General features: G+C 42.8%; 1 protein-coding gene and 1 pseudogene across 3 annotated transcripts; both read right to left on the bottom strand.

Annotated features, from left to right (window-relative positions):
• Positions 1 to 76: 76 nt before the first annotated feature.
• LOC110530235 (zonadhesin) lies at positions 77 to 27,730 on the bottom strand. 2 transcript variants are annotated; one of them, XM_036985805.2, is made up of 23 exons: positions 27,479 to 27,730; positions 27,135 to 27,175; positions 26,573 to 26,820; positions 21,569 to 22,124; positions 21,234 to 21,430; positions 20,761 to 21,141; positions 19,988 to 20,289; positions 19,517 to 19,782; positions 19,155 to 19,208; positions 18,918 to 19,055; positions 18,388 to 18,650; positions 18,206 to 18,290; positions 18,015 to 18,089; positions 17,754 to 17,891; positions 17,154 to 17,413; positions 9,740 to 9,824; positions 9,343 to 9,657; positions 8,273 to 8,481; positions 7,995 to 8,151; positions 7,282 to 7,715; positions 2,827 to 2,956; positions 2,289 to 2,457; positions 77 to 277 (listed from the first exon to the last, which is right to left on the bottom strand). In XM_036985805.2, exons 1-22 carry the CDS (start codon positions 27,553 to 27,555, stop codon positions 2,339 to 2,341), a joined length of 4,530 nt encoding a protein of 1,509 aa, XP_036841700.2. In that variant the 5' UTR covers positions 27,556 to 27,730; the 3' UTR covers positions 77 to 277; positions 2,289 to 2,338. The 2 variants fall into 2 exon arrangements, with proteins under 2 accessions (XP_036841700.2, XP_036841702.2); XM_036985807.2 differs by having other exon boundaries at positions 77 to 182.
• Positions 11,424 to 14,839, bottom strand: LOC149982049 (uncharacterized; annotated as a pseudogene). The gene has a single exon (XR_016482500.1). The product of XR_016482500.1 is annotated as an uncharacterized LOC149982049 (transcript).
• Positions 27,731 to 27,995: the final 265 nt, after the last annotated feature.

Below are 27,995 nucleotides of genomic sequence, written 5' to 3'. Positions count from 1 at the left end.
TAACTGTGTAAATAACCTAAGGCACACAGGTGGGTCATAAGCTGCAGAAGCAACAGGATTTAAACCAACAGTCATATGGAAGAAGTAGAATACTTTATTGATCCATAGTCCACAAAACCCCTTTTTTTAACCCAAGTGCTCTTCAAATGCACTGTGTCCATTGTAGGAAGGAATGTGTCTGTCTATGAGAAGAAAAGAAAAAAACAAATTCAATGGTCTTGATGCATTGAGGTCAGGTCGCTGGCCATAAGCAAAGTTACGAAGGGAAGATAATCCTCTGAAAACATAAAAGAAGAATGAGTCAGTTTTGGTGTTGGTGCTCTTTAAAGATATAACATTTCCTTATCATAAAAAATATTCCCCTGTGCGGCAGGTAGCCTAGTGGTTAGAGCGTTGGGCCAGTAACCGAAAGGTTGCTGGATTGAATCCCTGAGCTGACAAGGTAAAAATATGTTGTTCTGCCCCTGAAGAAGGCAGTTAACCCACTGTTCCTAGGCTGTCATTGTAAATAAGAATTTGTTCTTAACTGACTTGCCTAGTTAAATAAAAGTCAAATATACAGTACAGTGGGGAGAACAAGTATTTGTAACACTGCTGATTTTGCAGGTTTTCCTACTTACAAAGCATGTAGAGGTCTGTAATTTTTATCATAGGTACTCTTCAACTGTGAGAGACAGAATCCAGAAAATCACATTGTATGATTTTTAAGTAATTAATTAGCATTTTATTGCATGACATAGGTATTTGATACATCAGAAAAGCAGAACTTAATATTTGGTACAGAAACCTTTGTTTGCAATTACAGAGATCATACGTTTCCTGTAGTTCTTGACCAGGTTTGCACACACTACAGCAGGGATTTTGGCCCACTCCTCCATACAGACCTTCTCCAGATCCTTCAGGTTTCAGGGCTGTCGCTGGGCAATACGGACTTTCAGCTCCCTCCAAAGATTTTCTATTGCGTTCAGGTCTGGAGACTGGCTAGGCCACTCCAGGACCTTGAGATGCTTCTTACGGAGCCACTCCTTAGTTGCCCTGGCTGTGTGTTTCGGGTTGTTGTCATGCTGGAAGACTCAGCCACGACGCATCTTCAATGCTCTTACTGAGGGAAGGAGGTTGTTGGCCAAGATCTCGCGATACAGGGCCCCATCCATCCTCCCCTCAATACGGTGCAGTCGTCCTATCCCCTTTGCAGAAAAGCATCCCCAAAGAATGATGTTTTCACCTCCATGCTTCACGGTTGGGATGGGGTTGTACTCATCCTTCTTCCTCCTCCAAACACGGCGAGTGGAGTTTAGACCAAAACGCTCTATTGTTGTCTCATCAGACCACATGACCTTCCCCCAATCCTCCCCTGGATCATCCAGATGGTCATTGGCAAACTTTAGACGGGTCTGGACATGCGCTGGCTTGAGCAGGGGGACCTTGCGTGCGCTGCAGGATTTTAATCCATGACGACGTAGTGTGTTACTAATGGTTTTCTTTGAGACTGTGGTCCCAGCTCTCTTCAGGTCATTGACCAGGTCCTGCCTTGTAGTTCTGGGCTGATCCCTCACCTTCCTCATGATCATTGATGCCCCACGAGGTGAGATCTTGCATGGAGCCCCAGACCAAGGGTGATTGACCGTCATTTTGAACTTCTTGCATTTTCTAATAATTGCTCCAACAGTTGTTGCCTTCTCACAAAGGTGCTTGCCTATTGTCCTGTAGCCCATCTCAGCCTTGTGCAGGTCTACAATTTTATCTTTGATGTCCTTACACAGCTCTCTGATCTTGGCCATTGTGGAGAGGTTGGGGTCTGTTTGATTGAGTGTGTGGACAGTTGTCTTTTATACAGGTAACGAATTCAAACAGGTGCAGTTAATACAGGTAATGAGTGGAGAACAGGAGGCTTCTTAAAGAAAAACTAACAGGTCTGTGAGAACCGGAATTCTTACTGGTTGGTAGGTGATCAAATACTTATGTCATGCAATAAAATGCAAATTAATTATTTAAAAATCATACAATGTGATTTTCTAGATTTTTGTTTTAGATTCTGTCTCTCACAGTTGAAGTGTACCTATGATAAAAATTACAGACTTTGTAAGTAGGAAAACCTACAAAATCGGCAGTGTATCAAATACTTGTTCTCCCCACTGTAGCTGCTTGGTTAAGAGATGGTTAAAAGTTGAGATTTGACAAAAGTGAGGGAGTTCATAATATGGATGCCATACTGTACACTCTATACACATGATATTGCAGACATTAATGTGGTAGTGGTAGCTAGTACTGTCTCTGTGACTCCGTACCTCCATGTTATGCTCAGTCCGTCCTCCGTCACTCTTCAGCTCTCTCCAATTTATTTGACGATCTTGGCCTGTTTACCGTTCAGCTTCATCATGTAATTCTTCTTCTTGCCGTCAAAGTTGCCACACAGGCCTCCCAATCTCCTCTTGTAGGTGTGGGGCAGGATGATTACTATGCAAAATAAAGACATGGAAGTGAGTTCCTTTTGTCAGTACATCTATGTTCTGTAACAGTTTACTTTATATCATAAAGCAGTTTACTGTATATCACAAAGCATACATCACACATCTGTAGCACATCATACACATATGTGTTTGGATTGATACAGTATGTTGCCTTGTTACCATATTTCTGCAAGATATGACAAAATGTGTAAATGTTAATTATACTATTATGCTAATATTATCTGTCCACAGATAAGAGACATATTGGGCAGTAAACACTCTCTGTACAGCTATCTTACTGTCCTGTTATCAGAGAGACTGGTGAGATACCAATAATTTAAACTTTCCTTTGGCTGTGATGTAACAGTGGTGTTACCTGCTCTGCTGTGTCCATCAAACTCCACGGAGAGGCCAAAGTCTGTCTTCAGGTAGATACGAGAGGAGCTCTCCAGAATCCTCAGACCCCTTGCTGGGGAGACAGGGGCATGCGTGCTCCTACCATCCAGCTATATATATATATATATATATATATATATATATATATATATATATATATAGAGAGAGAGAGAGAGAGAGAGAGAGAGAGAGAGAGAGAGAGAGAGAGAGAGAGAGGAAAGATGGGGCAAGAGATAATATGTTCAATGTAATTTTGCTTATCTATCAACAACAGAGGGCAGCAACCAATGAGGAAACAAATAATTGGGCTCATAGTTAATTATTGTTCTGTTGAAAGACTTGAAAGACTGTTACTGACCCAATGGCAACAAGTCAAAATGTGCTAGCAGTCTACTAAACACACACATATTTCTTGGGAAAACAATTATTTCACTGTAGGAATATTGCTATGATTTCTCAAACAGAAATGGGGTGTGCCTTTAGTGGTTCATTGATATGTCATTCTGTTCATGCAGACTGCGACCGACGTAGCTAGTCTGTTAGCTAAGCTAGCTAATTTAGTTAGCAAGTAACCTAACGTAGCAGATGAAAATAATTGCCTGAAACTAGATCCCCTACATACTGGTCTTGACAAGAAGAAAACAACTGTTGGGGGCAGGTTCTGTTCTACACTGTTTAACCTGGTAAATGTGGAGGAGTGTTGGAGGGTTGCCTTGTTAACGTCCAAAAGAGGAAGTCCCGTCACAGGCTCTCTTTCCATTTCCCCTGCAAACTGGAGCATCCGGTTGTTGGGGACTATGCAGAGGCTAGCTAGCTGGGAACATTCACAGAACATTTTCTAAGATTCTCATTAAGTTATAGTTAGGGTTTTATCTAACATTAGGATGATAAAACCCCCAAAACATTAAGATAATTTTTGGGATAAAATCTATTTATTTATCAAAAGTGTTTTAGATTAAATTTCCTTGGAATGTTCTCCTAACATTCACTAAAATGTTGTACACAACATCTGTAACAACCACCACAAACCATTCCCTGAACATTTACATGTTTGTTTAAAACATTTGGTTGATGTTGCAAAAACGTTCCTATAACACATTAAATCTGTTCTTTAAATGGTGGGAACATTGTGGGGACACCACAAAAGACATGTTCCCAAAACACAAAAACTGTCCGGTTGTGCAGATGATTCTACAATGCTTCTTTTAGAGTGCAAAAAACATTCACCTGATGTTACAAGAACGTTCTCAGAACACATTTCATCTGTTCTTTCAAGGTTTACAGATGTTTCATTAAGTTGTGGTAACATTGTGGATATATGACAAGAGATATGCTCCAAAGTTTTTTTTCTTCCAGATCATGTTGGTATCAGGGTGCACAAAACATTCCTTTGATGTTTCAAGAATGTTGACAATACAGCCTTTGAGTTCTTTATAGGTTCCCAGAACATGTAATTAGGTTGTGGAAACACTGTGGGTACATTACATACATTACACGGGATAGGTTCCCAAAACACAAAATATTCTCAGTTGTGATGACATTCATACAATGTTTAAGTTAGGTTGCACAGGACATTCTGTTAATGTTGTAAGAATAAAATAAGTCAATTTTTATGTTCTAGGAATGTTCTTGCAACATCAGGTGAATGTTTTATACAAACATTGTATAATGATCACTACGATTGGACTGTTTTTGTGTTATGAGAACATTGTCAGCGACCTAGATGAATGTTCTGGGAACCGTTACAGAACCAATGTTGGTTTGCTGGGCAGTAACTCCTCCAGCATGTGTTCATGTAATTCACACAAATTGTTTTTGAATGAAAGCTGTGAATATCGGTAAGAAATGGCACTTCAGAAGCCAAATATCTTATTTTTTATTTTTTTTTAACCATTAAATGACCTAGTATGATGGTGCATTGATCAGCTATTTTTGCATTTTTGCTCAAAGTCGACCTTTAAAGGCAACCAACGTAAGTAAGCCTAGCTAGTGTGTTTTAAGGTCAGGAGAGGAGTAGGGAAGAAGTGAAAAGATAATATATGGCTAGTTCTGCATTCATCTGAAGTTTAGAGTGGACTCCAACCCTGTCATGAACCATTTTTCTTATTGCACCTAGCCAGTGTCTATGAGGGTCAGGGTGAGACACAAAGACACACACAAACACACACACATAAACTGAAAAATACGGGTGCCAAAAAGGAAACTAGGTTCTATCCAATTCCATCCTGTAGATAATGAGATAATTCAGTTCTGCCAGCAAAGTGGCAAACCTTTGGCTACAGGTTACAATAAGACATGGGGTAACAAATCAGAAAGCACATGATAAATAATGCGTAAAGATACAGTTGAAGTCAGAAGTTCACATACACTTAGGTTGGAGTCATTAAAACTTGTTTTTCAACCACTCCACCAATTTCTTGTTAACAAACTATAGTTTTGGCAAGTCAGTCAGGACAACTACTTTGTGCATGACACAAGTAATATTTCCAACAATTGTTTACAGACAGATTATTCCACTCCAGTGGGTCAGAAGTTTACATACACTAAGTTGACTGTGCCTTTAAACAGCTTGGAAAATTCACAAAAACGATGTCATGGCTTTAGAAGCTTCTGATAGACTAATTGACATCATTTGAGTCAATTGGAGGTGTACCTGTGGATGTATTTCAAGGCCTACCTTCAAACTTAGTGCCTCTTTGCTTGACATCATGGGAAAATCAAAATAAATCAGCTAAAATTGCAAACCTCCACAAGTCTGGTTCACCCTTGGGAACCATTTCCAAATGCTTGAATGTACCACGTTCATCTGTACAAACAATAGTACGTAAGTATAAATACCATGGGACCACGCAGCCGTCATACCGCTTAGGAAGGAGACGCGTTCTGTCTCCTAGAGATGAACGTATTTTGGTGCGAAAAGTGCAAATCAATCCCAGAACAACAGTGAAGGACCTTGTGAAGATTCTGGAGAAAACAGGTACAAAAGTATCGAGTCCTATATCGACATCCCCTGAAATGCCGCTCAGCAAGGAAGAAGCCACTGCTCCAAAACCGCCTTAAAAAAGCCAGACTACGGTTTGCAACTGCACATTGGGACAAAGATCGTACTTATTGGAGAAATGTCCTCTGGTCTGATGAAACAAAAATATAAATGTTTGGCCATAATGACCATTGTTATCTTCGGAGGAAAATGGGTGAGGCTTGCCAGCCAAAGAACACCATCCCAACCGTGAAGCATGGGAGTGGCACCATCATGTTGTGGGGGTGCTTTGCTGCAGGAGGGACTGGTGCACGTCACAAAATAAATGGCATCATGAGGAAGAAAAATGATGTGGATATATTGAAGCAACATCTCAAGACATCAGACAGGAAGATAACTTCTTGATGCACCCATCCCGTTAGCGGGATCATTTTCGTCAACATCCCCGGAATTGCAGAGCACCAAATTCAAATTAAATTACTAAAACTATTTCATTTTCATGAAATCACAAGTGCAATATAGCAAAACACAGTTTAGCTTGTTGTTAATCCACTAGCTGTGTCTGATTTAAAAAAATCTCTCTCAGCAGACAAAACATTACAAACAGCTAGCAGCCAAGTTGATTGGTCACGAAAGTCAGAAAAGCAATAAAATGAATCGCTTACCTTTGATGATCTTTGGATGTTTGCACTTACGAGACTCCCAGTTACACAATAAATGTTCCTTTTGTTCCATAAAGATTAGTTTTATATTCCAAATACCTCCATTTGGTTGGAGCGTTATGTTCAGAAATCCACAGGCTCGAGCGGTCACGAACAGGCAGACGAAAATTCCAAATAGTATCCGTAAATTTCGTAGAAACATGTCAAAGTTTTTTGTAATCAATCCTCAGGACTGTACCTTCTTCAATAGGAGAGAGAGAGAAAATGTCTGCTCCAAACTGTTGCGTATGCAAAACACTGCTGGCACCCAGCCATACAATGACGCAATGTGATTTTATTTTTCAACATAAAAGCCTGAAACTATGTCTAAAGACTGTTAACAACATGTGGAAGCCATAGGAAAATGAATCAGGTTGATATCCCTTTAAATGGAGCGAAGGCAGGCAATGGAACAGAGAGCTTTCAGGAAAAACAGCACCTCCGGGTTGGATTTTCCTCAGGTTTTCGCCTGCAATATCAGTTCTGTTATACTCACAGACAATATTTTGACAGTTTTGGAAACGTTAGAGTGTTTTCTATCCTAATCTGACATTGTATGCATATTCTAGATTCTGGGCCTGAGATATAGGCAGTTTCATTTGGGTATGTTTTTCATCCAAACATCAAAATACTGCCCCCTACACTCAAGATTAAAGCTAAGGTGTATGTACACTTCCGACTTCAACTGTAAGTAGAAGTTATGAATAACCTCATAATTGTCATATTAAATCATGTATAAGTCCTAAATACTTACAACAAGTTTCCTGTTCTTCCTGAACTCCACTATGTGGTTGTAGACTCTGATTTTCAGCCCTCTGAGTCGCAGATGGTTGTTGTTCTCACTTTTATCTTCATCACTGTCCTCATCGCTGCGATCATGCTTGTCTTCACTGTTCTCCCTTCTCATGCTGTCTTTATGCTTGTCATCCTCATCACTGCTATCAACATTACTATTGTCTCCTTGGCTACTGTCACCTTGGCTACTGTCACCTTGGCTACTGTCACCATGACTGTCATCACCATCCTGGTTGACGATCTCATTGATGGTCTTGATGTAGATGTCTGGCTGGTTCTTGGACAGGTCTGTGGTCTGGACCAGAACATGAGAGTTTGTGCCCTCAAAGTCATGCGTCTTGTTGTTAAAGGTTCTGTACTCTGAGTCTCCATTGATAGAGCACTCACTGAAGCCTTGAACGCAAAAATAGAAACAAGATTAATACCAAAGAAACAACATGTACATGAGGACATGGTGAGAAAAGACATAGATAGGAATTATGATATAAAACAGTGAAGGTCTTTGAGACTTAACTGTTCTGGATTTGGTATTGAACATTGTTTTAGAAAACAGGAGAACTTTAGGCCTTGACCGAGGTCTGTAAGGGACTGGCATTGAATGCAATTGAATGTCTGTTGAGTGTATGAGAGACAGTTCTTAAGAGAGTGACGTTTCTGAGAAGTGTGGCCTACCTGTTGACTTGCAGAAATACAGTCCGGCTTCATTCTGAAGACAGATGGCATCCCCATCACACTCATATTCATTATTGCAGTCAATCTCCCCCACACCATCATCTTCAACACATTCACACTTCTGATGGCAGTGCTCAGTGTACCAGCTCTCTTTAAACTGAAATGAAAGTCCATCTTTAAAGTCATTACACTGCAGAATTCATACATGTAACCATGGGCACTGGGTCTACACCAAACATACTTCTAAAGCAGTTCTCATTGGGTGCTAGGTTACTTACGTGATGGCTGTTGCCATTGCTGTCCACACAGCCGCACTGCTGGGTGGGCACACACACCCTCTGTCTGAGCACAAAGCCGTCGTCACACACACAGCCCTGTATGCAGTGCTCATCAGAGTGGCAGTCGGGTGGGCCGTGGAGGTGCATACAGGTGGGCTGGCAGTCGGAGATGCAGGGGGTGAAGTGGCTGTTGTTTGGGCACAATGGTGCTAAAGAGAAAAGAGCAATTGAAGAGTTTATTTCCAATAACGCAATATCCACCAATTAGTCACCAGAAAAGATAGCTTATAACGGGTAGATTCATGTTTGTAAAATATTATTGTTCTCAGATGTTTCATTCTTAAGGTTTTTAGATGTGTATGAACATGTACACAAGAAATTGGGGCTATAAGTGCTATATATCCATTTGCTTAGCTGGAATGGAATATTTGTATCCTGTATATTTGACTGACATGTGGCTCTCACCCAGCTATCTTAAGACAAATGTATTTACTGTAATTCACTCTGGGTAAGAGCATCTGCTATATTACTCAAATGTAAATGTTTTACATACAGATCTCATATTACTGTTTTAAATATGTTTTAAAAACATGAAATATCGATGTCACAAATGTATCATTTGTACATTTCATTTAAAAAAATGTAGTAATTTGTTACATTTCACTGTGTAAAACCTAGCAGTGAGTGAGGCGGATATGTATAGCATTTAGCAAAAAAACATGATTATTTGTCTCTGAAATTAAACCAAATTATACATTTGAAACAAATACATGCCATGCCATGATTAGATAGTTAAAAAACACACCAATCTCTTTCATATATATTTTTTTACAATTAAAGCTAATTTACAAATATTTCTGAAAATGGATATATAAGGTTTTGGAATAAAACTCTTCAAATATAAGGTTGAGTGTATAGAATATGTAGCACACTGACTGCAAGAATAAGTACAGATTACATTTTCTTTGTACTTAGTGTCTTTCCATTTGTAAAACACCACTTGTGTTAGGAGAGGCCTGTAATGAATGAAGATTGTAACTTTGTGTTATCAAGGGCACATAAAGACTTACTTGGTCTCGCTGTGGTGGGCGGTTGTGGTCTTGCAGTTGTTGGTCTTGGGGGTTGTGGTCTTTCAGTTGTCGGTCTTGGTGGACTTGGTATTTCAGTTGTGGGTGGTGCTGGTGTTTCTGGTCTCATAGTTGTTGGTGGTTGTGGCCTAGCAGTTGTTGAGGGTTTAGATGGCATGGTTGAGTTGGTTGGAGCTGGTGCAGCAGTTGTTGGTCTTAGTGTTACTGGTCTCATGGTAATTGGACCTGGTGTTGGTGCAATGGTAGACTTGTCTGCTGGCACAGGATTCTCGGTTGGTGTTGTTGGCTTAATCAGATCTAGGAATTAAAAGAAAATCAACGTTATAACAATTACCCCAAATTTGGTTGTGTTGTTCACTGTGGAGGGAGTGACCCTTACCTTCACAGTGTCCACGATGCAGAGAAACATCATCTATAGCCACATCAGATTGATCAGTGGTGCCTCTTCGGCCCTCGAAGATGATCTGAGATCAAAGTAATAGCCAGGGAGAAACATTTATAACAAAGCATATATAGCAAAAAGGTACACTAAGCACATTTTGTCAAAGGGACCTTTCTGGATGAATAATGGTACACATGTCCGAGTCCAAAATCGCCTGACATTTTAAGATTACAACACAGGGTTAATGGTGCAGTGAGGAATATCCACACCTCACATTCCACTCTACCCTATTTACCTTGTTGCTTAAAGGACCAGTGAAGTCAGCATTGTGTCTTGCCTGTATTCTGTATCATATTGCACAACAGATGATGAAATGAACACTGTAAAAGTGTGAAGGAATTTGATCCGTGTTTTTTCCCGATAGTTTCTGGTTGAAAATACAATCTACAGGACCTTCTAATCAGCAGGTTTGCATGGGCAGGAGTTTTCGGCTTTCCACAGTGACATCACCATGCGGTAAATTGGATAATATTATTTGGTTTATTCGGATCCCCATTAGCTTTTGCCGAAGCAGCAGCTATTCTTCCTGGGGTCCACCAAAAAAACACCAAACACGACAAGTAACAAAACACTGTAGACAAGAACAGTCACACTAATATAAAATACAACAATATACAAACAATACTACTAAAGAATAATGTGTGTAACTTGATTGCGTTGATTGTGTTGAGAGTGTGATAGTGTGTCTATGGGTGCGTGTGTTTGTGTGTGTGTCATTTCACAGTCCCCATTGTGCCATGAGATGTTGTTTTATCCATTTCTTGAAGGTAATTTTGCTGTTTGCTTGCGTAATTGGAGATGGAAGGGAGTTCCATGTGATCATGTCTCTGTATAATAAATCAAATCAAAGTTTATTTGTCACATACACATGGTTAGCAGATGTTAATGCGAGTGTAGCGAAATGCTTGTGCTTCTAGTTCCGACAATGCAGCAATAACCAATGAGTAATCTAACCTATTCACAACAACTACCTTATACACACAAGTGTAAAGGAATGAAAGAATATGTACATAAAAATATATGAATGAGTGATGGTACAGAACAGCATAGGCAAGATGCAGTAGATGGTATCGAGTACAGTATATACATATGAGATGAGTAATGTAGGGTATGTAAACATATAAAAGTCGCATTGTTTAAAGTGGCTAGTGATACATGTATTAAATCAAGATGGCTAGTGATACATTTTTTACATCAATTTATTACATTATTAAAGTGGCTGGAGTTGACTCAGTATGTTGGCAGCAGCCACTCAATGTTAGTGGTGGCTGTTTAACAGTCTGATGGCTTTGAGATAGAAGCTGTTTGTCAGTCTCGGATGCTTTGATGCACCTGTACTGACCTCGCCTTCTGGATGATAGCAGGGTGAAGGTCCATCCAGTGACAATTAATACAACTGTTGCTGCCGTTTTCTACAGCCGCTGCCAGTCACAATTATGCCCTTAAATAATATTTCAGAACAGCCAAAAGTACAAATAAATGAACATCAAACGATTCGGAAAAAGCAAAAGGAACTGACATTTTTGTCCTCACTGATTGATAACGAGGGAAGCATATTTTGAAGTAGAAAATTATGAAATTATGTTTGGACTTCATAAAGAAGAGAATCATACAAATCAAATCACCAAATCAAATCACATTTTATTGGTCACATACACATGGTTAGCAGATGTTAATGTGAGTGTAGCGAAATGCTTATGCTTCTATTTCTGACCATGCAGTAAAATCTAACAAGTAATCTAACAATTTCACAACAACAAAGGAATGAATAAGAATATGTACATATAAATATAAGGATGAGCAATGGCTGAACGGCATAGGCAAGATGCAGTAGATGGTACAGAGTACAGTATATACAGTACATATGAGATGAGTAATGCAGGGTGTGTAAACATTATATAAAGTGGCATTGTTTAAAGTGACTTGTGAAACATTTATTACATCCAATTTTTAATTATTAAAGTGGCTAGAGATTTGAGTCAGTATGTTGGCAGCAGCCACTCACTGTTAGTGATGGCTTTTTATTAACAGTCTGATGGCCTTGAGATAGAAGCTGTTTTTCAGTCTCTCGGTCCCAGCTTTGATGCACCTGTACTGACCTCGCCTTCTGGATGACAGCAGGGTGAATAGGCAGCGGTTGATGTCCTTGATCATCTTTTTGGCCATCCTGTAACATCGGGTGGTGTAGGTGTCCTGGAGGGCAGGTAGTTTGCCCCCGGTGATGCGTTGTGCAGACCTCACTACCCTCTGGAGAGCCTTACCGTTGTGGGTGGAGCAGTTGCCGTACCAGGCGGTGATACAGCCCGACAGGATGCTCTCGATTGTGCATCTGTAAAAGTTTGTGAGTGGTTTTGGTGACAAGTCGAATTTCTTCAGCCTCCTGAGGTTGAAGAGGCACTGCTGCGCCTTCTTCACCATGCTCTCTGTGTGGGTGGATCAATTCAGTTTGTCCAGTGATGTGTACGCCGAGGAACTTAAAACTTACTACCCTCTCCACTACTGTCCCGTCGATGTGGATAGGGGGGCGCTCCCTCTGCTATTTCCTGAAGTCCACAATCATCTCCTTTGTTTTGTTGACGTTGAGTGTGGGGTTATTTTCCTGACACCACACTCCGAGGGCCCTCACCTCCTCCCTGTAGGCCGTCTCGTCGTTGTTGGTAATCAAGCCTACCACTGCATTGTCGTCTGCAAACTTGATGATTGAGTTGGAGGCGTGCATGGCCACGCAGTCGTGTGTGAACAGGGAGTACAGGAGAGGGCTCAGAACGCACCCTTGTGGTGCCCCAGTGTTGAGGATAAGCGGGGTGGAGATGTTGTTTCCTACCCTCATCAACTGGGGGCTGCCCGTCAGGAAGTCCAGTACCCAGTTCCCAGTTGCACAGGGCAGTGAGACCCAGGGTCTTGACCTTAGTGACGAGTTCAGAGGTTACTATGGTGTTAAATGCTGAGCTGTAGTCGATGAATAGCATTCTCACATAGGTATTCCTCTTTGTCCAGATGGGTTAGGGCAGTGTGCAGTGTGGTTGCGATTGCGTCGTCTGTGGACCTATTGGGGGGCGGTAAGCAAATTGGAGTGGGACAAGGGTGTCAGGTAGGGTGGAAGTGATATGGTCCTTGACTAGTCTCTCAAAGCCCTTCATGATGACGGAAGTGAGCGCTACGGGGCGATAGTCGTTTAGCTCAGTTACCTTAGCTTTCTTGGGAACATGAACAATGGTGGCCCTCTTGAAGCATGTGGGAACAGCAGACTGGGATAATGATTGATTGAATATGTCCGTAAACACAACAGCCAGCTTGTCTGCGCATGCTCTGAGGACGTGGCTGGGGATGCCGTCGGGGCCTTCAGCCCTGCGAGGGTTAACACGTTTAAATGTTTTACTCACGCCGGCTGCAGTGAAGGAGAGTCCACAGGTTTTGGTAGCGGGCTGTGCCAGTGGCACTGTATTGTCCTCAAAGCGAGCAAAGAAGTTGTTTAGTCTGTCTGGGAGCAAGACATCCTGGTCAGGGATGGGGCTGGTTTTCTTTTTGTAATCCGTGATTGACTGTAGACCCTGCCACATACCTCTCGTGTCTGAGCCTTTGAAATGAGACCCTACTTTGTCTCTATACTTAGCTTGTTTGATTGCCTTGCGGAGGGAACAGCTACACTGTTTGTATTTGGTCATGTTTCCTGTCACCTTGCCCTGATTTAAAGCAGTTGTTTGCGCTTTCAGTTTCGCGCGAATGCTACCAATCAATCCACGGTTTCTAGCTTGGGAATGTTTTAATAGTTGCAGTGGGTACGACATCGCCGATGCACTTGCTAAGAAACTCACTCACAGAATCAGCGTATTCGTCAATGTTGTTCTTTGACGCAATGCACAACATATTCCAGTCCACGTGATCGAAGAAATCTTGAAGCGTGGAATCAGATTGTTCGGACCAGCGTTGAACAGACCTGAGCGCGCACGGGAGCTTCCTGTTTTAGTTTCTGCCTATAGGCTGGAAGCAACAAAATGGAGTCGTGGTCAGCTTTTCCGAAAGGAGGATGGGGGAGGGCCTTATATGCCTTGAGGAAGTTAGAATAACAATGATCCAGGGTTTTACCAGCCCTGGTTGCACAATCAATATGCTGATATAATTTAGGGAAACTTGTTTTCAGATTAGCCTTGTTAAAATCCCCAGCTACAATAAAAGTAGCCTCGGGATATGTGGTTTCCATTTTATATAGAGTCAAATGAAGCTCGTTCAGGGCCATCGATGTGTCTGCTTGGGGGTGAATATATGTGGCGATTATAATCGAAGAGAATTCTCTTGGTAGATAATGCGGTCGACATTTGATTGTGAGGAATTCTAAGTCAGGTGAACAGAAGGACTTGAGTTCCTGTATGTTGTTATCATCATACCACGTCTCGTTAATCATAAGGCATACCCCGCCGCTCTTCTTCTTACCAGAAACATGCTTGTTTCTCTCGGCGCAATGCGTGACGATACCAGCTGGCTGTACCTACTCCGATAGCGTGTCTCGAGTGAGCCATGTTTCCGTGAAGCAAAGAACGTTACAGTCTCTTATGTCCCTCTGGAATGCTACCTTTGCTCGGATTTCATCTACCTTGTTGTCAAGAGACTGGACATGAGTAGTTTTGCTCGGGAGCGATGCGCGATGTGCCCGTCTCCGGAGTCTGACCAGAAGACCGCTTCGTCTGCCCCTTTTACGGCGTCGTTGTTTTGGTTCGCCGGCTGGGATCCAATCCATTGTCCTGGGTGGTGGGCAAAACAGAAGATCCGCTTCGGGAAAGTCACATTCCTGGTCGTAATGTTGGTGAGTTGACGTTGCTCTTATATCCAATAGTTCCTCCCGACTGTATGTAATAAAACCTAAGATTACCTGTGGTACCAATGTAAGAAATAACACGTAAAAAAATAAAATACTGCATAGTTTCCTAAGAACGCAAAGCGAGGCGGCCATCTCTGTCGGCGCCGGAAGTCTCTGTGCGTTGCTGTGAATTTGTTTTGGACTTGGGGGCTGTGAAGAGACCCCCTGTCTTGTGGGGTATGTATGGGTGTCTGAGCTGAGTTATTTGATTGTGCAGACAATCTTGAATTTTCATCACAATACTATTTCTCATAAAAACTGGAAGAGAAGCAGTTAATATCTCATCAACACAACCAGGATAGACTGGCATGCATGCTCATGATGTTTTTTAACAGATATCTCCCCAACAACTTTTTCAATATGACTTGAACATGATAATTGACCATCCAATGTTATACCTAAGAGTTTATCTTCCTCAACTTGCTCAATGGTCACACCATTTATGCACAACTCCAGTTGAGGTTTAGGTAATAAAGAATGCTTTGGACCAAATACAATGCCTTTAGTTTAAGACCAGTTTTTAATTAATCACCCATTATGATACTGACTGTAACTCTATTTAGAATTTCAGTGAACTCACTGGCTTTGGGTGCTGACATATAGAGTGTGGAATCATCCACATACATAGTCATTTTAGCATTATGTAAGACCAGTGGCAAATCATTCGTAAAAATAGAGAAGATTAACGGCCCAAGGCAACTGCCATGAGGGACACCACACTGTACATATCTAATGTTAGAGAAGATTTCATTGAAGAACACTCTTTGGTTTCTATTGGATAAATAACTCTCCAACCACGTGATGGCACGTGATGTAAAACCATTGCAAGTTCGTTTTTTCAATAAGAATTTATGATCAATAAGATTAAAGGGTGCACTCAAATCTGACAATACAGTTCCAACTATTATCTTATCATCCATTTCTATCACCAATGTATTTGGTCAAACACAATTCTTTCCATCAGTTAACTAGAATAGGCAGCAAACTGGTTGGGCGGCTGTTAAAGCAAGTCATGGGTGCTTTACCATTTTTAGGTAGAGGAATTACTTTAGCTTCCTTCTACACCTGTGCACACATACACTCCTTAAGGCTTAGGTTAAAGATAGAGCAAATAGGTGTGGCAATACAGTCTGCTACCATTCTCAATAGTTTCCTATCAAAGTTGTCTATTCCTGGTGGCTTATCATTATTGATGGATAATAATAGTTTTTCCACCTCTCCCACACTAAGTTGACCAAATTGACCACCTCTTTTGGATAATTTCTTTGTAGCATACCCTTTTTCAATTCATCGTCAATCCAGGGTGCTCTTAATTAACAGTTTTCACAGTACATTTCTTAACAGGTGCATGCTTGTCAACAATTGTCATTCATTGTTTTACAAATACTTCCAGTGCTGCATCTGCATTCACTTCCTCACACACATCAGACGAACATACATTCTGTACATCTTCAACAAAAGAGTCCTGAGAAAACATTTTGTGTGATCTCTTATGAATTACTTCAGGACCAACCTTTGGCACTTAGGCTATTCTTGTTATTGCCACAATGTTATGTTCACTACAGCCAATGGGAACTGATATTTATTTAGAGCAAAGCTCTGCAGTATTTGTGAAGATATGATCAATACCAGTGGATGTCACAGATCCAAGACTACAGGTATGCCCTCTAATTGGTTGAGTGATAACCTGGGTGAAATTACAGACATTAATCACAATTAAAAGCTTACTCTTGAGAGGACAGCTAGTTGCTAACCAGTCAATGTTCAGGTTACCCAGAAAACAGATCTCTCTATTAACATCACACACACACTATCAAGTATTGCACTCAAATTCTGACTGTTGTCACTTGGTGGCCTTTAACAGCATCCCGAAGGAAGAGGCTTTAGATGAGGCAGGTGAACCTGCAACAACGACACTTCAACAACATTTGCCATGAGATCCTCATAAGCTTTACAGGAATATGGCTCTGAACATACACAGCAACATCTATGCTAGCTGCTTCACCAACCATCAGCTCTTCAGAATTTAGGGTTTGGTAGTATCCTGGGACAGATAGCACCGGTCCCGGCAAGTGATCCAAATTAAACAGGAAGGCTTTTATTTTTTAAGGAAACACTTTTTCTGAAACTTTCAAAACAACAAACCCGAGCTCTCTCTCGTTCCGTGTTCAGCATGCGTCATGCTCTGATGACGTGTGACCAATAACAAAGAGAGTTCCAAACCTCTCTGCCAATAACAGCGAGTTTTCAGTTTTCCCCTCTCCACTCAGACCACTCCCAGTCAGTCCTAGCAAAATTCTAGCTTGAGGCATATTTTTTTCCTAAAAAGCTATTTTGCCAATATTAATGGAAATCTGTCACAGCAAGGTACTTCGTTGTTACCCAGAAATGATTTAATATTGATATAAAAATGGCTGCATTGGACCTTTAATTTTTCCAACTTCCAGAGGGAAGGCCAGAGGCTAAACCAAAACCAGTGTCACATAACTCACTCACCTGGAAAGGTCCAGTGGTCCTGAGATCCACCTGGGCTAGTTGCCAGCTGTCTCCCTGGTTGTTCCTCTTCCACCATACCCTGTCGGCGCTGCGGTCCTGGAGTATGTAGACGTGCAGGCCCATAGTTTCCGCTGAACCGGACATGTGGTACCAGAACTGCAGACACTGAAGACCGGGGTCAGAACACTCAGAGCTGAGGAGGCGAGCCGTGTCTCCGTTAGACACATTGCTGGCTTCGATGTACAAGTAGTGACCGACATCTTATAGGCAAGAGTAGATTAGATAAGATTAGACATAGGGTCACAGACGAAATTCCTTTAGAGAGCAGTAGGTTTTATTAGGGGTTCTATCTGGAGTTCATACAGCAATGGGACAGATTGTTTATGTAAGGATGTAGGTCTTGCAATACAGCCATTGAAGTTAATGGAGCAGAAAGAATAGTACAGGGTAAGTCCTTCAATGCAATTCTGACTTTCAGGTTTGCTGTTTGAGCATTAGAGTTTTTGCAACCATTCAGACAAGGCATTACGATGTCCATCATCGACACCAATGATCATATTGTGTTGTTCAGTTTGGGGTAAAAGTCCTAAGAACACCTACCTCCTTTAGTGTGGTCAGCTGATGGCCCAGTCATCGCAGTGGGGGTGGAGCCACTGTGCCTTGTCCAATCAAAAGAATCCGTCATCAGCTGGGTAAAACTGCAGAGGTCCTCCTCGAAAGTGCAATCGAAGTTGCAGACTGAGCAGGGAACATGGGAAACATTTGTAAAAGTCAACATGAGTCCAACATTTTAGCCCATTATTCTGAAGTACCTTAGATTTTGTATTTCCATAAGAAAAGTAGTCTATAGATGTAATATACCTGGGTGTGGGACAAATGATCCTTCTTCAACTGGGGGAGGAACTGAAGGTCCACCAACAACACCTGTTGAGGAACCTGCCAGAGGAAGCAGAGGAATGGCATTGGTCATAAAGGGTAAATGTTTCCTCATCTGACATCCAGTGTTTAGATGTACCGGTAGCATGCGTCCCTGTGATAGTTACAACGTTCACCTGAACATGATCCATAATGGATGGAGATGTCGTCAAATGCCACGTCAGACTGAGGGTCAGAGCCTCGGATTCCCTCCATGATGATCTGAAACAGAGCCATTTTGTGTTGGGTGAAAATGTGCAATATCACAATAATTTCACACTATTTAACCCTCTCAAAAACCTCTGATATCTTCTCCTACCTGGAATGACCCATCGACATTGATATCCACTTTGGCAAGATACCATGTGGAGCCCTGGTTATTGGCTTTGGACCACAGTTTCCTGTGTTTGTTGTGCTCGTCAAGCTGGTAGACATTGAGAATCATGGCCTTGGCCTGTCCGTACATGTGGTACCAGAAGCGCAGGCAGTATTTTGTCGCCCCTTTTTGGCACTTAGGGCTTATCATACGGGCAGAGTCTCCGTAGTACACACCATTGCCCTCAATGTACATGTAGGAGCCACCTGATCAACAAACATACACATACACTCTTTAACGTCACGACTCCCAGCACATTAGCTCTGAAATGGCTAGCCTCTATGATGTCTATGGTGTCCACTATGTAGATAGGTAATTTATATATCACTGTCTGTACAAGACAATGGGCTACAACCATGTATTGTCTCGTTCATTGAAATCTCAGAAACAGTGGATGACACGCATTTGGTAATTTCAGATTTTTTTTTTTGGGGGGGGGGGGGGCACAACCATGTGACCTCGTAACCTCTCACCTCCTGTGGTATGGTCCTGGGTTGGCCCTGTGAGGTCAGACGGGGTTGGGCCTCTCTGTCTTCTCCAATCAAAACTGTCCTGAACAATTTGCTCCCACCCACACTCGCTGTTGTCAAAGTTGCAGTCTAGAGGACAAACTGTAGGATGCCATAGAAAACTCAGTCACCAAATGAACCAGCTGGTATCAAAGAAATGGAAATGCTGCCATTGGAAAAGCATGTGGTCAACGTTCTTACATGTTTTGTCAGGTGTAGTAACTGGTGGTTTTGTGGGAGGGCCAGGTAGGCTATCTGCAATTATAAGACAGACAGCAGGGTTTTTCACAGGAACACATTAGACAAGCCTCAGGTGGATGGTAGGAAGGGGAAAGTAAGAGAAGGAGGGAGGAGGGGAGGAAAAAGAGGGCAGGAATAAGGGATGCAAGAGTGGAAGGAAAAGAAGAATGGAGGAAGGAATGAAGGATCCAAGTTGAAGACTACAGAAACAACCAAAGTGTTTGATGATGGATGGGGTGAGCCAACCACCCTACAATCATAGTACTGTGTTCAGCAGCAGCATCATCATCATTACGAGAACAACCATACCATATCACACTCACCACAGGCGGTGTCATTAAACCAGGGGGGCAAGGTAACACTGGCCACCTGACAGGCGGTCACGTAGGACTTCAGGGAGTAGCATGTCACATGCATGTCCCCGCCGGAGGCACAGTGGTCAGACATACAGCTATCTATGTAGGATGTGGGATGGACAAATGGGTGGCAGGGCTTGAAAGTGTCACGCAGCAGCTTGGAACACTCCTGGTAGCCCTGGTTGTCCAAATGGGAGTCACATGGTTGGGGGGCAGGTGGGGAAGCAACACAGCTAGAGAAGAGGGGAACGGAGAGGAGATCAATGGTGTTATGTATTGGATTTATTGATATATTCTAAGATTAGGGTTGAGGATACAATGACAGTTCTGCATTTTTCAGTCAATGGCTGGATACACTCATCCACTACAAACATAACGGTAACATAATGTACCGTACAGTATGTTACCGTTATGGTTCAAAACATCCAACCCACTCACCGATCGTCCTCCGGACTCTTCACTCTCCAGCTGTTGGCGAACGTGACCTCATTGGTCTCGGGTTTGGTGCCGTTTGGGGTCAGGAAGTCATCCCCCTGGTCGTTGGAGTAGGTACCACAGAGGCCGCACATCTCACCCTTGTAGCGCTCGTCCAGCTGCAGGAAGAGCCTGTGATGATCGTCCAGCAGCATCTGTAGGCCAAAGGTCGTCTCCATGACAGTGTACTGCTTCTTCTTGTACAGCTTCACCTCGCCGTATGAGCCGTTTACTGCAATAGGAAGACTCTGCCAAACATGGTTCACCTGCAGTGGAGAGTAGGGAAGGGTAGGGCAGAGTAAGGTAGAGTGGAGCCAAGTAAAATAGATGAAAGTAGAACTGAACTAAATTAAATATAATTTTTGTGTGGAATAGAGTATGTCTCCACTGTCTCATTGGACAAATTGTAGAAACTAAAGTACACTGAACAGTTGCAAATACAAATCGAAACATATAAGGGATAGACATAGTTAGATTCTCTAATTCTCTACAGAGTTCCTTTGAACTGTTGTACCAAAGCAATACAGGGAAGTGGGGAGAGGGTTTATAGGAGGGCAAGGTCAAGTGGGTCAGCAATGCATGTTAATGTCACAAGTAAATAATAGGTAGGATCTACCGCACACCCAGAGCTGATTATTGAAGGTTCTGAAGGCAAAAGGCAAAACTGGCAAAATAGGAAAAAGTATCTGCACAAGTAAAGAAAGATTATTTCAAAATGTTGTAGTTTTCATTCTTACAGTAACGCTGTAGTTATCTATCTTCAAATGCAGACTCTTGGTCTCCAGAACCACTGCGGCCAGCTTAGCACTGCTCTCGCTCCCCGGGTTCCAGTTCTGGCCCGTCACTGAGAACTGGATGGGTGTGTGTCCGCCGCACGTCTTGGCCAGGGTGTAGCTGCAGCCCCCCTGGAAGGTGTATGCCTTGCCATCAAAGGTGATGTAGTGGGGGTCTCCGTAGATGCGGCAGATGGCTGGGCTGGAGGGGAAGCAACCCTTGACCCCCTCTTTGACCTTGCACACCTCGTCGTCCGCGCAGGAGGAAGCAGAACACTGGAGTCCGCCCCCGCCCATACACTGGCACACGCGATCACATTCACCGTCCATGAACGTCGCTCCTTTCTGGAAAAGGGTGAAGAAAAGAGATGTGTATGTGTTTTTCTTAATGTCTGTCTGTGTTGATATTTTGCTATCAACCTAAATCTATTCCTTACCTCATAGTGCACTCCATTCATCCAGCAGCCACAGTCCTCTGCAGAGACACACCTCCCCCCACTGAGCTTGAAGCCGGGGTTGCACTCACACCTTTCCTCACAGCTTCCACACGCCCCTTGGGCGTCCATGACGAAGCAGGCCTCAGGGCAGCCCTCGGCACAGGCGTTGTAATGGCTGTTCGCTCCACACTCCAGGGCTTGGGAGGGAAAGAAAGGGCAGAGAATTTAGTCAAATGTCTGGAAGGCTATCACCATCATCAAGTTGTTTCCAACTTCAATAGTTAATTACAGCAGGAAGGTTAGTAATCAAAATAGGAAACCATAAAACAACTTACGACACATAGTCGAGTTCCTCCAGACAGGTACAGGCCCCCCGGCCTTGAGGCACATATCAGCATAGGACTGCAGGGCCTCACACAGCACCTCGAGGCCACCACCTGCTCCACACATCCCCGCCACACAGCTCCGGAAGTAGCTCTCGGCTCCCAGGACAGACTGGCATTCTGCGAAGGGCCCGTGCCTGGAGACCAGGGACCCACAGTAGGGCTCGCTAGCGTACTCTGCCTCCTCCATAGGGGGACACTCATTGGGGACAACGGTTGACTGACAGGCCTTCTGGCTCTGCCAGCTCTGGCCGAACGTGGCAGCGGTTGAAGCCTCAGAACCGTCAGCCGGGTGGTAATCATCGTCTCTCAGGTGGTTGAAGTTCCCGCACATGCCGCAGACTTTACCGGAATACGAGGCGGGGATGGTGATATGGACGGCACAGGAGTCATCATAGGATACAAAAAGGTTGAAGTTAGTCTCCAGAACGACGGAAGCCGCATTGCCTTGGATGTTGATGGTGCCACCGTTGAGGCTCAGGGGGAGTTTCTTCCAAATGCCGTTGACCTGAAAACAGGATAAAGATTGATTTAATTGAAAGACTGGTCTTTCTTTGCCGTTCTTACCGTAGCATGTAGTAAACATTTGCTGGATCAATGTGTTCGATACTTTGGAATAGGGGACAAAATACTAACCCTCTTATGTCCCATATAACTTTCAAAAATCTGTTAAGGTTTCATATTCTTGTACATCATTGTATAACCAACTCTGAACTTTGTTGTACTGTAGTAAATACTTTTTCAGTTTATCAGTTCATGGCAGATACAGTATATGAACTTTTAGACCCAGTGAGTAACTAAGTTCAGCACTATTATGCAGTGAATTTACAATGACTCAATTACAAATAGCACATTTTCCTGGGTCTAGATACATTACCTAACATCAATGTGGTCAGTTGGAATGTGAAAGGCCTAAATCATATGTGAAAGTGAGTAGAACCAATAAACCATTATAACCCAGGAGCACAGTCAGTGTAGTCAGCTCAGCTATCCCCATTGAGATCGTGTCTGTGCCTCGACCTAGGTTGGGCAAAACTAAACATGGCAGTGTTCGCCTTAGCAATCTCACTAGGATAAAGACCTCCTCCATTCCTGTCATTATTGAAAGAGATCATGATACCTCACATCTCAAAATAGGGCTACTTAATGTTAGATCCCTTACTTCAAAGGCAATTATAGTCAATGAACTGATCATAATCTTGATGTGATTGGCCTGACTGAAACATGGCTTAAGCCTGATGAATTTACTGTGTTAATGGAGGCCTCACCTCCTGGCTACACTAGTGACCATATCCCCCGTGCATCCCGCAAAGGCGGAGGTGTTGCTAACATATACGATAGCAAATTTCAATTTACAAAAAAAAATGACGTTTCGTCTTTTGTGCTTCTAGTCATGAAATCTATGCAGCCTACTCAATCACTTTTTATAGCTACTGTATGCATGCCTCCTGGACCATATACAGCGTTCCTCATTGAGTTCCCTGAATTCCTATCGGACCTTGTAGTCATAGCAGATAATATTCTAATCTTTGGTGACTTTAATATTCACATGGAAAAGTCCACAGACCCACTCCAAAGGCTTTCGGAGCCATCATCGACTCAGTGGGTTTTGTCCAACATGTCTCTGGACCTAATCACTGTCACAGTCATACTCTGGACCTAGTTTTGTCCCATGGTATAAATGTTGTGGATCTTAATGTTTTTCCTCATAATCCTGGACTATCGGACCACCATTTTATTACGTTTGCAATTGCAACAAATAATCTGCTCAGACCTCAACCAAGGAACATCAAAAGTCGTACTATAAATTCACAGACAACACAAAGATTCCTTGATGTCCAGGATTCCCTCTGTCTACCCAAGGACGCCAGAGGACAAAAATCAGTTAACCACCTAACTGAACTCAATTTAACCTTGCGCAATACCCTAGATGCAGTTGCATCCCTAAAAACTAAAAACATTTATCATAAGAAACTAGCTCCCTGGTATACAGAAAATACCCGAGCTCTGAAGCAAGCTTCCAGAAAATTGGAACGGAAATGGCGCCACACCAAACTGGAAGGCTTCCGACTAGCTTGGAAAGACAGTACCATGCAGTACCGAAGAGCCCTTACTGCTGCTCGATCATCCCATTTTCCCATCTTAATTGAGGAAAATAAGAACAATCCGAAATTCCTTTTTGATACTGTCGCAAAGCTAACTAAAAAGCAGCATTCCCCAAGAGAGGATGGCTTTCACTTCAGCAGTAATAAATTCATGAACTTCTTTGAGGAAAAGATCATGATTATTAGAAAGCAAATTACGGACTCCTCTTTAAATCTGCTTATTCCTTCAAAGCTCAGTTGTCCTGAGTCTGCATAACTCTACCAGGACCTAGGATCAAGAGAGACACTCATGTGTTTTTGTACTATATCTCTTGACACAATGCTGAAAATAATCATGGCCTCTAAACCTTCAAGCTGCACACTGGACCCTATTCCAACTAAACTACTGAAAGAGCTGCTTCCTGTGCTTGGCCCTCCTATATTGAACATAATAAACGGCTCTCTATCCACCGGATGTGTACCAAACTCACTAAAAGTGGCAGTAATAAAGCCTCTCTTGAAAAAGCCAACCCTTGACCCAGAAAATATAAAAAACTATCGGCCTATATCGAATCTTCCATTCCTCTCAAACATTTTAGAAAATGCTGTTGCGCAGCAACTCACTGCCTTCCGTATACAATCAATGTATACGAAATGCTTCAGTCTGGTTTTAGACCCCATCATAGCACTAAGACTGCACTTGTGAAGGTGGTAAAGGACCTTTTAATGGCATCCGACCGAGGCTCTGCATCTGTCTTCGTGCTCCTAGACCTTAGTGCTGCTTTTAATACCATCGATCACCACATTCTTTTGGAGAGATTGGAAACCCAAATTGGTCTACACGGACAACTTCTGGCCTGGTTTTGATCTTATCTGTCGGAAAGATATCAGTTTGTCTCTGTGAATGGTTTGTCCTCTGACAAATCAACTGTAAATTTCGGTGTTTCTCAAGGTTCCGTTTTAGGACCACTATTGTTTTCACTATATATTTTACCTCTTGGGGATGTCATTCGAAAACATAATGTTAACTTTCACTGCTATGCGGATGACACACAGCTGTACATTTCAATGAAACATGGTGAAGCCCCAAAATTGCCCTCGCTAGAAGCATGTGTTTCAGACATAAGGAAGTGGATGGCTGCAAACTTTCTACTTTTAAACTCGGACAAAACAGAGATGCTTGTTCTTGGTCCCAAGAAACAAAGAGATCTTCTGTTGAAGCTGACAGTTAATCTTAATGGTTGTACAGTCGTCTCAAATAAAACTGTGAAGGACCTCGGCGTTACTCTGGACCCTGATCTCTCTTTTGAAGAACATATCAAGACTGTCTCAAGGACAGCTTTTTTCCATCTCCGTAACATTGCAAAAATCTGAAACTTTCTGTCCAAAAATGATGCAAAAAAAATGTATCCATGCTTTTGTCACTTCTAGGTTAGACTACTGCAATGCTCTACCTTCCCGGCTACCCGGATAATTAAGCACTAAATAAACTTCAGTTAGTGCTAAATACGGCTGCTAGAATCCTGACTCAAACCAAAAAATGTGATCATATTTTCCAGTGCTAGCCTCCCTATATTGGCTTCATGTCAAGGCAAGGGCTGATTTTAAGGTTTTACTGCTAACCTACAAAGCATTACATGGGCTTGGTCCTACCTATCTCTCTGATTTGGTCCTGCCGTACATACCTACACGTACGCTACGGTCACAAGACGCAGGCCTCCTAATTGTCCCTAGAATTTCTAAGCAAACAGCTAGAGGCAGGGCTTTCTCCTACAGAGCTCCATTTTTATGGAATGGTCTGCCTACCCATGTGAGAGACACAAACTCGGTCTCAACCTTTAAGTCTTTACTGAAGACTCATCTCTTCAGTGGGTCATATGATTGAGTGTAGTCTGGCCCAAGAGTGTGAAGGTGAACGGAAAGGCTCTGGAGCAACGAACCGCCCTTGCTGTCTCTGCCTGGCCGGTTCCCCTCTTTCCACCGGGATTCTCTGCCTCTAACCCTATTACAGGGGCTGAGTCACTGGCTTACTAGGGCTCTTTCATACCGTCCCTAGGAGGGGTGCGTCACTTAAGTGGGTTGAGTCACTGATGTGATCTTCCTGTCTGGGTTGGCGCCCCCCCCTTGGGTTGTGCCGTGGCGGAGATCTTTGTGGGCTATACTCGGCCTTGTCTCAGGATGTTAAGTCGGTGGTTGAAGATATCCCTCTAGTGGTGTGGGGGCTGTGCTTTGGCAAAGTGGATGGGGTTATATCTTTCCTGTTTGGCCCTGTCTCAGCCTCCAGGATTTATGCTGCAGTAGTTTATGTGTCGGGGGGCTAGGGTCAGTTTGTTATATCTGGAGTACTTCTCCTGTCCTATCCGGTGTCCTGTGTGAATTTAAGTATGCTCTCTCTAATTCTCTTTCTCTTTCTTTCTCTCTCTCGGAGGACCTGAGCCCTAGGACCATGCCTCAGGACTACCTGACATGATGACTCCTTGCTGTCCCCAGTCCACCTGGCTGTGCTGCTGCTCCAGTTTCAACTGTTCTGCCTGTGATTATTATTATTTGACCATGCTGGTCATTTATGAACATTTGAACATCTTGGCCATGTTCTGTTATAATCTCCACCCGGCACAGCCAGAAGAGGACTGGCCACCCCACATAACCTGGTTCCTCTCTAGGTTTCTTCCTAGGTTTTGGCCTTTCTAGGGAGTTTTTCGTAGCCACCGTGCTTCTACACCTGCATTGCTTGCTGTTTGGGGTTTTAGGCTTGGTTTCTGTACAGCACTTTGAGATATCAGCTGATGTACGAAAGGCTATATAAATAAATTTGATTTGATTTGATTTGCTATAGTGAATAAACTTTATAATAATAACCTGTTGTACTCACCATGACCCGGTGGTTCTGTCTCTTGTGCAGGGAGACCCTGAGGTTCTCCACCTCCACATTGACCTGCAGAACAGGAGATACAGAGGAGTTCCCTCCCTGCTCGTTCTTCACCTCCACACTGAAGTGGGACAGGGGGGTCTCAGAGGACGAGCACAGCCGGGCCATGACGTAGGTACAGGGGACAACGAAGCGGAAGTTGGCCCAGTCAAAGATGCTGTAGTGGAAGTTGCTGTGGACAGTGCAGGTCCCTGCGAGAGAGCGAGAGTGAGAACAAGAGAGAGAATAGTCAATTAAAGTAGTCGTTTAAAAAAAAAACCTATTCTGTGTTTAGGTCTTTAATAAAGGTGAGTTTTTGTTCAAAGTTAATGTAGCAATTGGGGGTGTGATGACACTGCACTTAATAAAAACCAGACAAAGGTGTAGCCTATAAGTCAGACTGATGAATAGGTTGCTAGTTCTACTGACAAATCCCACTTCTCCTTCAGCAATCATTGTGTTGTTTGAGAATTTAAAAAAGCCATAACAATGCTTAGCATTATTTGTATTTGATACTGTTTCATACCTGCATCTCTCATTGTAACTGATGATCTGTCACCCTCAACACTGAAAGAAGACATTCGGATCAAATCAAAACAGTGGGAGAGAAATTGATATCAAAGTAAAACACTTTATTGTTAGGCTACACATCGACATATCGACATTGTAATCTCTATGTCATGGTGCATCCGACAACAAGTTGCAAACTAAAGTTCAGCATTTTTAGTATTTATACTAATGTTGACATGATAATAATTAAGACAGTAAATCATCTAATTGAAAGAGTAAGACACAGCCATAGAGAGAGAGAGTAACTAAGAGTACGTTAGATGCTAATCAATAGACCAACAGTATGACAGTGAGACTCACCTTCCGTAAGTCCCGTCCTGTAGCAGAGAGAGGAGGGCTGCTGTAGCCAGCAACCCAATGTAGGTGCCTCCTAGCATGGGTGTTCTTCTAGTTGTGTTCCCTTATGGAGGCTAAGATAAAATACTCTTTACACTCACTATATAGAGAGAGTGGGGAGTACTGGAGTCTCACTCTGATTCTGACTAGGGAGGGGAAAGAGTGCAGACTTTTATAAGGGTCCTGGTGGCCCAGAGCAGTGGGCAGGGAAAGGGGGAGGGGCAAACAGGAAAGGGAGGGGTCAAGTGTATGGCGTCAAAAAGACATTGAGTTGACAACATTGATTAAGACATAGTTACTGTAAAGGGTGTCAGCACCCAGTAACAAGATTAGTGTTTTAACTAAAGATAGCTGATAATCAAACAAAGCAGTTTTATTATGAGGAAACCAGACTGTTTTTCACTTCTTAGGAGCTAGCTAGACCCATCTAAGAATGATAAGGCAAAGGAACAGACAATGCATGTACTCTATTGAACTTGGT

This window comes from Oncorhynchus mykiss, chromosome 8 (assembly GCF_057628025.1).
Source record: "Oncorhynchus mykiss isolate SJ-2025 chromosome 8, ASM5762802v1, whole genome shotgun sequence".
Lineage (NCBI taxonomy): Eukaryota > Metazoa > Chordata > Actinopteri > Salmoniformes > Salmonidae > Oncorhynchus > Oncorhynchus mykiss.
The sequence above is the reverse complement of the archived record's forward strand: the minus strand, read 5'-3'. Positions and strand labels throughout refer to the sequence as shown.